The following is a 13,852-nucleotide window of genomic DNA, read 5'->3' as shown; positions in this document are numbered from 1 at the left end:
AACAAGTTATGTGTTTCTCCAATGGCTGATGTATCATCCTCCTCTGGTATCATCCTCCTCTGTACCATAGGGCTCTAGTTACAGCAGTAAGCCACACTGGCCCTAGGTACATGTTCCTCCATTACAATTAGCATGGGCAGAGTCTTTCATCATGCACATTGTCCTCTCCTACTGTCCTGTGCCTTGACACCCCATTCCTCTCTGCTCTGACTCTCCTTCTTTGTGACTCTTTATCTCTGACTCTCTCCGCTCTTCTGCCCTACTTTTCTGTGACTCCCCTCTCTCACTCTGACTCGCCCCTCTTTCACTCTCTGCTCTGCCTCTTCTCCCTTCTGACTCTCTTCTGACTTTCTACCCTGACTCTTCTGACCTCTGACTCTCTGATTGTACTCTTCTCTCCTCTTGTCTGATTCTGCCCTCCTTTCTGACTTTCTTCTGACTTTCTGCTCTGACTCTTTCGTCCCCTGAGACTCCCAGCTCTGACTCTTAACTCTGACTCTCTCGTAACATTTTACTCTGAATAGCCCCTGATTCTCCTCTTTTCTCCTCTCCTTTTCATCACCTCCCGTCGGACTCTCTTCCTCCCTTTCCTTTCCCTCTCCCCCCTCCCTCCCCCCAGCAGCCCTCTCCTCTGCCCATCCTCTCCTCTGGCAGTATTGCTTCAGTGCATGCATGACCACCCCCACTGGCCTCTCCAGCGTTGCCCAGCAGGGGTCAATATCCAAGGTCAAGGCTATGATGCAGCCCCTCTGCCATCACTCTTATATGACTGGCACATGGCAGGAAGAATGTTCTAGTACATGATGACCCATGTTGTGCTGAAAGTCTCTGGGGGGGTGACTCTAATGGAAGTTCAAACATCTCAAGGGAACTCTGCTATGCATAAACACAGCAGTATACTATACAATGTACCAGGGGGCAGAGTATATTTCTGACATTATAGGCAATGTCATTACTTCAAGTGCGCCCACCCTCAGTTAGCCATTTGAAGGGCAAATGGAAAGAACCTTTTCCTGAATCTGTGGGTATTAAAGTAACACAAAGCCCAAAAGAATCAGTATATCATCAAAAAACGATTTTACTTGGTCTAACCTTTACAATTATGTACTCTATGTTATTTCACAGCAGGTGTTACTGTTCCTGGATTTTTGGAGAGATTGATGTGAATTTCAGGACAGACAATCAGGGCTCATACCTGCTCACTTTGTTCTACAGTTGTAATGCCTTACTTTTCCATCTTTGCGTTTTTGGAATAAGGGCCAGTCCTGGAAGAAAAGCTGACCCACTGTGACTGCATGTATTTTAACATGCAATATATCAACTGAAACTCCTGCTCTGACACTTTGAGTCCATGGGACTGTGCCCGATAGGCCCACTAGGTGATCCATCCACAGTGAAGGTATATTCTCAGCCTTGAGAAAGAAACAGTCTTTATTAGTGGTTACAATATACTGATAAAGATAGTTTTATTGCAGTATTTTAACTTTTTCCAGTCCAATAAATCATTAAATGTAATAACCTAACATTACATTTTCTTTAGCTGATGCTTTTATCCATAACAACTTACTACATACAATCTTTAAGATTCAGAGTAAAACAAGTAAGAATCCTGCAAGTACATTTGCCTTCAATACAATTTTGATTCTTCGGTCTGTGTTGAAAGAGGTGTAGACTTTTTGCTGTACTGTTCTGTGTCAGTGGGCAGCTCATTACACCATGTTGGTACCAGGAGAGCAAACAGGCATGTTTTTGATGAGGGGTATCTGGGTCCTTCTCGCAGTGAGGGAGCGGCGAGCTGATTGGTGGATGCACAGCAAAGTGCTAGAGTGTATGGTTTAACCATGTTCTGGATGAAGGATGGGCCTGATCCATTGAAAGCTTGGTAGGCACTACCAGTATCTGGAAGCAGATTTGGGGCAGCCAGTAAAGGGAGCAGAGGAGCAGTGGGTAAACTTAGTCAGAGGAAAAGCCAGTCTTGGTCCGGCACTTGGATGGCACTTGCAGGTATAACAGCCAGTGGAGACAATTGTAATAGTCAAAGCGTGAAATTACAAGAACTTGGACCTGAATCTGCAATGCCCTCTTGGTAAAAGGGGATGTATCCTCATGATGTAGTAACGGCCCGTCTACACAGCAGCGTTAAAAAAATCTTCCAACGCTTCTGCCCATTCACTTTGAATGGGGTGACGTCACTTTGCCTCACTTTTCGCCGAACTGCATTGTGGGGAAGCAAAGCGAGGATTTCCAGGATTTTCAGGATTCAAAAGTTGAGCAATGTTCAACTTTTGAAGCTGAGGTGGAAGCTTCAGCCAATCAAATTCCGTTTATGCAAATCTAACAGTACAAGCGCTAGCCAATCAAACCACGTGTAAGCTGGGAGAGACATATCGCAGTTCATTTCCTCATATTCCAAACGAGAAATTACGGTAGAAAATCACCCGGTTCTTTACGACCAGTAACTATTTACCGGGCTACAAACTGGAGGAACCAGGCATGGAGGGAGGTGGCAGAGAAAGTGGGTGAAACTGGTAGGTTTTCGCCTGTTTGGGGAGTTTATATATATATTTATATATATATATATATATATATTGCTCGCATAAAATCCCCGGGTTTTTTTGCTTTGTATGTCGGGGGCGGGAGATTCATGTGATTGGCTGTTGGTCGCGTTGCTCGCAAAAAATCCCCAAGCTTTCAGACACGCCCACCTCCAAGATATTCAAGATTTTTTTAACGCTGTGTGGACGGGCCGTAAAGGATGTATCTGCAGAAGCGGTCTGTAGCAGCAATGTTAGCACTGAAGGACAGTTGGTCGTCCAGTGTCACATCCAGGTTCTTGCAGTCTGAGTTGGTTAGGTGGTTAGGTCATGGATGGGAGAGCCCTTCCCTGGAAGGTAAAGCAGTTCTGTCTTATCAAGGTTTAGGGTTTAGATTATCCAGACAAGGAACACTTGGTTTTAAGATCGGGGAAGAGACAGAATCAGTTGAGTATGATCTGCGTAGCTGTGGTAGGGGATGCTTGAGAGGGAATGACAAAATAAATAAGTGTACAAAAAGAAAAGAAGGGGACCCATGACATACCCCTGAAGGACCCCAGTGAGGAGTTGCTAAGACAATCAAAACTTCAGACGATAGAAATGGTGTGAATCATTCTTATAGCATAACATTAGTCAGACAACAGATTAAATCTCACCTTAAGATGTTTGACTTTGGAACTCGTAGCACTTGTTACTCGCAAATCAATGCCTTTTTTTCTACCTCTGCTTTCTACTGAGCAGCTAGAATACATCCCCCTGAGACCCAGTCATTTGAATTTTTCCTCTGTGGGGGACATGACACTGACGCCCTTATTTCAAACACCACGCATGCAGTTTGTGTTTGTCCTAATATAGTGTGAAAAACATCCTAGGCCTTCTAGTGATGTAATACACATGGGGATATGACCAACAGAGCACATTTTCTTTCTCTCCAGATGAGGCTAATTGCAGCAAACACGTTTATGTCAGTAAGGGAGATAAGGGAGATCACATTTTTAAAGTTATAATGTTTCTGGTCTTCATAAGGGGACCTATATGTATACAATAACAAAGTGTATACATAAAATAAACATAGAACCTACGTATACACATCAGGACTACTACAGATTTGATGTTTTTTGTTTTGTCTGACCCGGACTTGAACCGGCGACCTTTCAGTTTTCAAGTCCCTACAGACTGAGCAAGGATTCTGCATATCACCCGTCCTAGTATTAGGCGCAGTGGGCAGGTATTGTGTACAGCGCCCAGGAAACAGTGTGGGGGTGGACTGTCTTGCTCGGCAGTATTTTTCCCGTGACTCATGGAGCTACTACCTTCCTTTAGCCACAAGTCACAAATGCTTTGAATTTATTCCAGTCATTGATCATGTTTTGCTGGTGTTGGATTCAGATTAAAGACAGCAAAGTTTGAAACGCTTAGTGTTCGAGCTGAATTTTTATATCAGAGTATTTGACTTCCAGCTGCTGTTCCCTTGACAGCTGTACTGCTGCTGACCCCCCTCCGACTCTGCACAGCTCATTAATGCAGCCATTACATTACATGTCACTTGTTAGACGCTTTTATCCAAAGCGACTTACATACTCAATACTGTGGGCAATCCCCACAGGAGCAATTTGGGGTGAAGTGTCTTGCCCAGGGACACAACGACATGCTGACTCCAGTGGGGTTTGAACCTGTGACCCCCTGATCCGAACACCAACGCACTAATCCACTGCGCCAGACGTCTCCATCATCCCTTCTAAGAAAAGACTTGCTCTCAGAAACACAACTCCCATATTAAGGACTTTCATGTCCGCATGCAACATAAAACATGTACACACATGTACATTTAGTATGCACACATTTTATTTGAGTAAGCTTGAGATAGGGATTGAAAGTCAAATGTGACTCAGTACTGCAGAAACAATCAACAAAAAGGATTATTCCTTTGTTCACACATTCCTCGTCAGTCTGTCGTCACTACCTGACACTTTCTCTCTTGATCATACCTACTGTCTTTTATGTGCACTCTGTCTCCTTCTCTCCCTGCTGTGGGTTTTATCTATGATATGATGCCAAGGAAAGGTTGTAGCTTTTTTTTGCAGAAATACACCAGGGAAATAAACAAACCTTTTAAATACAGCAGTGACAACCTTTTATCCAGTTATAATAAACCAAAACATTTTATTTTGGAGGATTGTTTATTAAAGGTGACTTCATGTCCCGTAGTGGTCAGTGCTAGCTTATCGCCTTTGTACATATATGATAGTTTATAACATATTTCTTCGAAAACAACAATATTGAATGTATTTGCCGGTGTTATTCATGTGTGGTAGTAAGAGTAACCTCAAAGGAGTTGGTTTTATTTTTGATTAATTATGATTTACATAAAGTAAGCCTTATTATACAATATGTGGTAACCATAATGTACATTATTATATACTGTATGTTAGAACTAAATGTCTTAATGTCTTGTAATGGCTAGTGAATATTTGAATTATTCTAGCCACTTGTACATGTTGTTAAGCGGTGCCCTGCCTGACAGTATCTGTTAGATCAGGTGTGTCAAACTCAAATTAATCGTGGGCCACATTAGCGTTGCTCTCAAAGGGCCGGTTGTAACTATATAAATATATAAATATATATTATATACAAAATAATGTATTTTATTACATTATTGCTTCTGAATTGGATTATTATCGGATAGGGTAATAACTTAGTAATTAACTACGTCTGAAAGCAGAAGTCCAGGGCAAATAATTCTCTCTTCAGTGCGCATGTCACAGTGCGCGATGCATTGTGGGACATGTAGTTTATGGGCAACCTGCTTGAATCTGTAAAGTGGAATGTAACCGTATAATAACGTATTATATTCTTTGCAAGCTCTTGCAGGCCACATCAAATGAAGTCGCGGGCCGGATTTGGCCCCCGGGCCTTGAGTTTGACACCCCTGTGTTAGACATTTGTACTTTAATGGGATTATTGATGATTGTTTATTTGTCTAATGTTTAAATGTGTGTGTGTGTCTGTGTGTGTGTGTGTGTGTGTGTGTGTGTGTGTGTGTGTGTGTGTGTGTGTGTGTGTGTGTGTGTGTGTGTGTGTGTGTGTGTGTGTGTGTGTGTGTGTGTGTGTGTGTGTGTGTGTGTGTGTGTGTGTGTGTGTGTGTGTGTGTGTGTGTGTGTGTGTGTGTGTGTGTGTGATGTTATTCATGAATATTTGATGTTGGATCCCTTAATGCACTGCACTGCATTGGCATGGGATCTTTGAATCTTTAGCTTTCATGACTCCCAATTTCATTGTTCATGGTAATCTATATCTAATCTTAATGAAGCAGTTAAAGCAGAGCTGTATTCTATACTTGGACATTCAGGGTACATGCAGAGGTCTGTTATACATAGCATAACAAGCAGAAGATTAGCAGAGAAAGTGGTAAACAACACCACTTGTTCTTGAAAAAATATCAAAGAATGAACCACAGCGTACTGTACTTGATGACCCCTCTTAGCGTGGACTTTTCACCCTATGGGATCCTATGTTTAAATCACATCAAGCAGCATGTTCTTCCTTTATTGTTCCCTGTAATATTTATCTCTTCTCTCTTTATAGACAATCTACATGTTCTGCGCTCTGGCCCTCGTCTGTGATGACTACTTCGTCCCCTCCCTGGAGAAGTTGTGTGAGGTATGAATGTCAAAAATGAGGATCCTAAATATGTGTTTCTAACATTTACTCTAAAGACTAAATCAGCCATCAGTCAAATTAAAAGTAAAAAATGCTGTGGACAATACTCACAGGCGCAATTTGGGGTGAACTGTCTTGCTCCAAGTAGGAAATGAGTCCTTACCCCAAGTGAAGGAGTTCATGTATCTCGAGGTCTTGTTCTCGAGTGAGGGAACAATGGAGCGTGAGATGGGCCGGAGCAGCGGGAGCGGTACTGCAGTCGCTTTACCGCACTGTTGTGACGAAAAGAGAGCTGAGCCAGAAGGCAAAGCTCTCTGTCTACTAGGGCATTTTCCTTCCTACCCTCGTCTATGGTCATGAACGATGGGTCATGACCGAAAGAACGAGATCGCGGATACAAGCGGCCAAGATGGGTTTTCTCCGCAGGGTGGCTGGCGTCTCCCTTAGGGATAAGGTGAGAAGTTCAGTCATCCGGGAGGGACTCAGAGTTGAACCGGTCCTTCTTCACGTCGAAAGGAGCCAGTTGAGGTGATTCAGCACCTAGTAAGGATGCCACCTGGGCGCCTCCCTAGGGAGGTGTTCCAGGCACGTCCAGCTGGGAAGAGACCAAAAGGTAGACCTAGGACCAGGTGGAGGGATTATATATCTTCGCTGGCCTGAGAGCGCCTTGGGATCCCCCTGTCAGAGCTGGTTGATGTGGCCAGGGAAAGGAAAGTTTGGGGCTCCCTGCTGGAACTGCTACCTCCGCGACCCGACCACGGATAAGCGGGAGAAGATGGATGGATGGATGTCTTGCCCAGGGACGCAACGACATGCTGTATCCTTGGGTAAGACTCCCCCGATCTGAAGATGATGATCAATCCCCTGGAAAATGTCAGTCTCGTCATGCCCACACAAAGCCAACTCAAAATCGCCCCAGCACTGAACTTCAGTCATACAGTGTAGGAAAAACTTATATGCGCAAATTATTTTTAAGTCATATTTTACACATATTTCTGGGTGCATTACATATTTTAAACACATACATATTGAGAATTGATATCATTAATTAGCATTATTATTATTAATAATAATGTTTTTGTGTGTGGTTTAGGGAGGGCGGCCCTCTATCGCCCTCTAATTTTCCTTAAAAATGAGATTAGAACAAATAATTTATATCCATATAAATATAAATCCAATGTTAATAGGAGCTGTAAGAACTGTAACATGTACATGGTTGGTTTTAAAACTATGTATTTTTTACCTTTGTTTCATGGGCTAGTTCAAGGTTCTTTATTTTTGTCATACGAACATAGCTACAGTGTAGTTATGCCGATGAAAATAGTGTCAGAGGCTTCTCCAACAGTGCAACACAATAACACAGATAAACAGACAAATATAGTGCAAGTAAATAGTAAATACAAAAAGAAAAATAGTTTCAAATAGTGAAATAGTGCAATAAGAGTAGTAGTTATTGGAATGATATATTAGAGAAATAGATAAATAATTACTAAGTAACAAATGAATGTTATGGATGTTGTTTCAACAGTTCAGAGGCCTGTACTACGAAGCCGGATTTTCACTTAGCAAGCTAACTTCGGAGAAAACTCTGGGTTTCCGGTCCTACGACGCTGGTTCTCTTCTTAACGGGCTAGATCTCCATGGTAACTTATGCTGAACGGCTAGCCTGGTCCGGAGCAGGTTGGGTTCCAGGATAAGAGATCAACTCAGTGAAAGCACTGGCTGCTGACCAATCAGTGCTCAGTGTGCGGCGGTTTAAAGCTATCAAGTCCTATTACAGGATAAAGGAAATACAGAAAAACTGCCATTGCAGGAAAGACGGCCGGCAAAAATCAACTGACTGTGTGAACGTGAAAATTAATAGAATATCACCTCCCATCTTCAGAGCAATCTGACAAATATAACATTAGCGTTAAGAAAGCTTACTTAAATATCTGCCACAACATAAGTAACCGGATCAAAGTAACATGACGTACAGTCCGCGGCACTTTGAGTGCAGACGTCGATGTGTCCCATTATCATTCATATCACATGATATCACATCATAATGTATCATATATTTCCTTATCTGAGTCAGCTGAGCCGTATCTGGCCGTGCAACACTCACAGTGTCACATACTGTATGCAGAAGTATTATTTTAAGCAACACATTAAGTTGACGAAACACTAGAGTCAAATGTAATTAAAGTCGGATCCACTCGTGTCTTAGACGGGGCAGTGATATCATAAACCTGTTAATGTGCGCATTCAAACACTTTTTCTTTTACCAGCTGTATTCACCTTACAGGTGCAACTATTTGGCTTTTATCCTGGATAAAGTGTTTAAGTCATGGATGTTTAAAGTTTAATGTCTTCATATTTGTCTCATATTAAAATTTGCTTTTCTTTGAGGGAGTATGACGCTGCGCTGTCAGTACGCTTCTCCATGTTTGTTATTGGTCAAATGTTGCTAACCCCGCCTCTTTTACGGGCACATAACTAGATAGGGCAAAGCTGGCTTGAGTTAACGAGTTGATAACCAGCGTCGTAGGACCGTTTAGCGAGAGCGCGTTTGTTTTGGATTAGGTAAGCTGGGTAACTCAAACATATCCAGGTTATGTTGAACCGGCTTCGTAGTACAGGCCTCAGGTGTTTAGCAGTCTTATTGCCTGTGTTATGAAACTGTCCTTGAGTCTGGTGGTTTTAATCCTGAAGCTGCGGTAACGCCTGCCAGACGGCAGCAGACAGCACAGTTTGTGGCTGGGGTGAAGGGGGACTTTGATAACCCTTAGGGCTTTCTTCCTGAGCCGCTGGGAATAGAGGTCCTCCAGAGATGGCAGCTCCGTCTTGGTGATGTTCTGTGCAGTTTTCACTAACCTCTGTAAAGCCTTAAGGTTGAGGGCGGTGCAGCTGCCGTACCAGGCCGTGATGCAGCCAGTCAGGATCCTCTCTATGGTGCACCTGTAGAAGGTCAGGATCCTCTCTATGGTTCACCTGTAGAAGGTCAGGATGCTCTCCATGGAGCACCTGTAGAAGGTCAGGATCCTCTCTATGGTGCACCTGTAGAAGGTCAGGATGCTCTCTATGGAGCACCTGTAGAAGGTCAGGATCCTCTCTATGGAGCACCTGTAGAAGGTCAGGATGCTCTCTATGGTGCACCTGTAGGTCAGGATCCTCTCTATGGTGCACCTGTAGGTCAGGATCCTCTCCATGGAGCACCTGTAGAAGGTCAGGATGCTCTCTATGGTGCACCTGTAGGTCAGGATACTCTATATGGTGCACCTGTAGAAGGTCAGGATGCTCTCTATGGAGCACCTGTAGAAGGTCAGGATCCTCTCTATGGTGCACCTGTAGAAGGTCAGGATGCTCTCTATGGTGCACCTGTAGAAGGTCAGGATCCTCTCTATGGTGCACCTGTAGAAGGTCAGGATGCTCTCTATGGTGCACCTGTAGAAGGTCAGGATGCTCTCTATGGTGCACCTGTAGAAGGTCGGGATGCTCTCTATGCTGCACCTGTAGAAGGTCAGGATGCTCTCTATGGTGCACCTGTAGAAGGTTAGGATGCTCTCTATGGTGCACCTGTAGAAGGTCAGGATCCTCTCTATGGTGCACCTGTAGAAGGTCAGGATCCTCTCTCTGGTGCACCTGTAGAAGGTCAGGATGCTCTCTATGGAGCACCTGTAGAAGGTCAGGATGCTCTCTATGGAGCACCTGTAGAAGGTCAGGATCCTCTCTATGGAGCACCTGTAGAAGGTCAGGATGCTCTCTATGGTGCACCTGTAGAAGGTCAGGATGCTCTCTATGGTGCACCTGTAGAAGGTCAGGATCCTCTCTATGGTGCACCTGTAGAAGGTCAGGATCCTCTCTATGGTGCACCTGTAGAAGGTCAGGATCCTCTCTATGGTGCACCTGTAGAAGGTCAGGATGCTCTCTATGGAGCACCTGTAGAAGGTCAGGATCCTCTCTATGGAGCACCTGTAGAAGGTCAGGATGCTCTCTATGGTGCACCTGTAGAAGGTCAGGATGCTCTCTATGGAGCACCTGTAGAAGGTCAGGATCCTGTCTATGGAGCACCTGTAGAAGGTCAGGATCCTCTCTATGGAGCACCTGTAGAAGGTCAGGATGCTCTCTATGGTGCACCTGTAGAAGGTCAGGACGCTCTCTATGGGGCACCTGTAGAAGGTCAGGATGCTCTCTATGGGGCACCTGTAGAAGGTCAGGATCGTCTCTATGGTGCACCTGTAGAAGGTCAGGATCCTCTCTATGGTGCACGTGTAGAAGGTCAGGATGCTCTCTATGGTGCACCTGTAGAAGGTCGGGATGCTCTCTATGCTGCACCTGTAGAAGGTCAGGATGCTCTCTATGGTGCACCTGTAGAAGGTTAGGATGCTCTCTATGGTGCACCTGTAGAAGGTCAGGATCCTCTCTATGGTGCACCTGTAGAAGGTCAGGATGCTCTCTATGGTGCACCTGTAGAAGGTCAGGATCCTCTCTATGGTGCACCTGTAGAAGGTCAGGATCCTCTCTATGGTGCACCTGTAGAAGGTCAGGATGCTCTCTATGGTGCACCTGTAGAAGGTTAGGATGCTCTCTATGGTGCACCTGTAGAAGGTCAGGATCCTCTCTATGGTGCACCTGTAGAAGGTCAGGATCCTCTCTATGGTGCACCTGTAGAAGGTCAGGATGCTCTCTATGGTGCACCTGTAGAAGGTCAGGATCCTCTCTATGGTGCACCTGTAGAAGGTCAGGATGCTCTCTATGGAGCACCTGTAGAAGGTCAGGATGCTCTCTATGGAGCACCTGTAGAAGGTCAGGATGCTCTCTATGGTGCACCTGTAGAAGGTCAGGATGCTCTCTATGGTGCACCTGTAGAAGGTCAGGATCCTCTCTATGGTGCACCTGTAGAAGGTCAGGATGCTCTCTATGGAGCACCTGTAGAAGGTCAGGATCCTCTCTATGGAGCACCTGTAGAAGGTCAGGATGCTCTCTATGGTGCACCTGTAGAAGGTCAGGATGCTCTCTATGGAGCACCTGTAGAAGGTCAGGATCCTCTCTATGGAGCACCTGTAGAAGGTCAGGATCCTCTCTATGGAGCACCTGTAGAAGGTCAGGATGCTCTCTATGGGGCACCTGTAGAAGGTCAGGATGCTCTCTATGGGGCACCTGTAGAAGGTCAGGATCGTCTCTATGGTGCACCTGTAGAAGGTCAGGATCCTCTCTATGGTGCACGTGTAGAAGGTCAGGATGCTCTCTATGGTGCACCTGTAGAAGGTCGGGATGCTCTCTATGGTGCACCTGTAGAAGGTCAGGATGCTCTCTATGGTGCACCTGTAGAAGGTCAGGATCCTCTCTATGGGGCACCTGTAGAAGGTCAGGATGCTCTCTATGGTGCACCTGTAGAAGGTCAGGATGCTCTCTATGGTGCACCTGTAGAAGTTGCAGAGTATCCTGGAGTCCATGTTGAACCTCCTCAGCCTGCGGAGGAAGAAAAGCCGCTGTCGAGCTCTTCTGGTTATGGCGTTGGTGTGAAGAGTCCATGTCAGGTCGTCAGTGATGTGGACCCAGAGGAACCTGAAGCTGCTGACTCTCTCCACCGTAGTCCCATTGATGGCGATGGGGGCGTGTCCCTCTCTCTCCTGCTTCCTGTAATCCACAATCAGCTCCTTTGTTTTGCTGACGTTGAGATGTAGTGAGTGGTTCACTAAGTTATTATTACTTGTTACATGTGATGACACCAAATCATTTTAATTGAACAAAAGCAGTTTTCTCTCAGACCAACAACCATTGACATTTAATGGTGGCCCCAAGTTTGCAGTGTGTTTACGCAGTCAGCAAGCTTTAGGGTATTACTGGATAGGGCTCAGGCTCTTCCTGATCTACTGTTTTTATCTTGGACCGTTCTGGAATTTTAAATCGCAGCTGGTATTTCCTGTTCAAATATGATGGTTTTGTTTGTCTCTTGGTCCTCCCTGCAGCGCCTCCAGCTCAGTGAAGATGTAGCAGGAGCCACCTTCATGGCCGCCGGCAGCTCGGCTCCGGAGCTCTTCACATCCATCATAGGTATCATCTCCTTACCTCCTCTGTCCTTATACTGTAATACATGCCACAATACTGAAGCTGCTTTAGGAAGGTAGCATGCATGCCTTTTAATAATTAGCCATGCTTTCATCTCAAGGCCCGTGCAGTAAACAAACATGGCTCCCACTGAATCACATAAAATGTATTCCATGTACTAAGAACTAAATGCTTGGCAAGGGTTTTTCTCTCCAATTCAATGTCTATCTGAATTTGAAAGGCTGGAGAACAACATAGGAAGCATCACACCACTCATTAATTTCCCTTTATTTAAGTGGGTTAACAGTTTTTGAATTAATTAGACTAGATTTCAGGTGACTGTTTTCAACTCGAAAATCGAAGTAAACAATTCATAAATATAATTATCATTAATACAATTTCGAATAATCTTCAATTTATTTAAGAGATCATAAACTTTGCCCAAATTAGCTATTAAATGCATTCATTTAATTTATACTGATATTATAACCATCAAGAAACCTTTGTTAAATAGATGATTAAATGCACTAATTTAACTCATCATTATAGCTCCCATAATCCAAGAATAACTGTTAAATATACTTTAACGTCCCACCGAGTGTGTGTGTGTGTGAGGAAGTCCGCGGATTGGTCCAAACGTAACGGCTCCGCGGTTACGCAAATAGAACAATCCACGGAGCCGTTACGTTACGTCACTATACTCAAATACGTTACTATACCCAAGAAGTAAACAATGGAAAAAGAGAAATCTCCAACGAGGCGTTCTGGGGCAGCATAGACAGGTATTTTCTGTGTTAGAGTTTTACTCGCTACAGGGTGTACTTTGAGGGTTTGTGACTCTGCAGACCGTTTACATGCAGACAAACCTTCATAACACACAAGGGGACGGGTAAGAACCAGAAAAGCATGACATGGGACCTTTAAAGGAAAAAAAATCAAAATCAAAAAATAATAACAATGATAATGATGAAAGTAAATGTTTTAATCTTTTTTTTACAACATATTCACAAGGATATGAAGAACTTCCACTTCTAGAAAGGCATTCCTTTAGTATATTTGATTATAGATAAACCAAATGTAACGTACAGCCTGCACTTTGTATAATTGTATTGTGCTTAGGTTTGTTTGTGTGTGAGTGTGAGAGAGGTACATGACTGTCTCGGCAGAGTATTTAGTCATTTCACTTGTGTTGACAGTTGTGTGATATCTGTGCGCTGCGACTTGAAATGTCAGCTAGTGTACAACACGTCTGTGTCTCTGTGGGGTCATAATGCTGCGTGTGTGTTTCCTTCTCTCCCCAGGGGTGTTCATCACCAAAGGTGACGTGGGTGTGGGGACCATCGTGGGCTCGGCCGTCTTCAACATCCTCTGCATCATCGGTGTGTGCGGCTTCTTCGCCGGACAGGTATGATTTCATCAGAGCGCTGCTGACCTGCTGTCATTTACCAGAGTGAACCCCACAGCCTAATGTCACCTTTAAGTGTGTGTTCAGCCACATTAACGACCAGTGGCAGAGAGTACTCGTACAGTATGCATACATGCAGATGCAGCACAAACAAACATACCGTACATTAATGCGTGCATGAGTCCATTTAGCTGAATGCACAAAATAGACAGCTACGCAG

General features: G+C 44.4%; 2 protein-coding genes across 2 annotated transcripts in view; one reads left to right on the top strand and one right to left on the bottom strand.

The window, feature by feature from the left end:
- The window catches only part of LOC307022024 (uncharacterized protein), a 260,282-nt gene that overhangs the window by 133,303 nt on the left and 113,127 nt on the right, over positions 1–13,852 (bottom strand). The gene's annotated exons all lie outside the window — the stretch shown is intronic.
- LOC307046396 (sodium/potassium/calcium exchanger 3-like) overlaps positions 1–13,852 on the top strand; it is a 104,428-nt gene that overhangs the window by 72,084 nt on the left and 18,492 nt on the right. The window contains exons 4-6 of the mRNA XM_079692790.1: positions 6,120–6,194; positions 12,149–12,233; positions 13,529–13,632. Of these exons, the coding sequence (XP_079548916.1) occupies positions 6,120–6,194; positions 12,149–12,233; positions 13,529–13,632 (264 nt within the window). The remainder of the gene's footprint in view (positions 1–6,119; positions 6,195–12,148; positions 12,234–13,528; positions 13,633–13,852) is intronic.

The sequence above is a fragment of the Notothenia rossii genome, assembly GCF_949606895.1.
Source record: "Notothenia rossii genome assembly, chromosome: 1".
Lineage (NCBI taxonomy): Eukaryota > Metazoa > Chordata > Actinopteri > Perciformes > Nototheniidae > Notothenia > Notothenia rossii.
The sequence above is the reverse complement of the archived record's forward strand: the minus strand, read 5'-3'. Positions and strand labels throughout refer to the sequence as shown.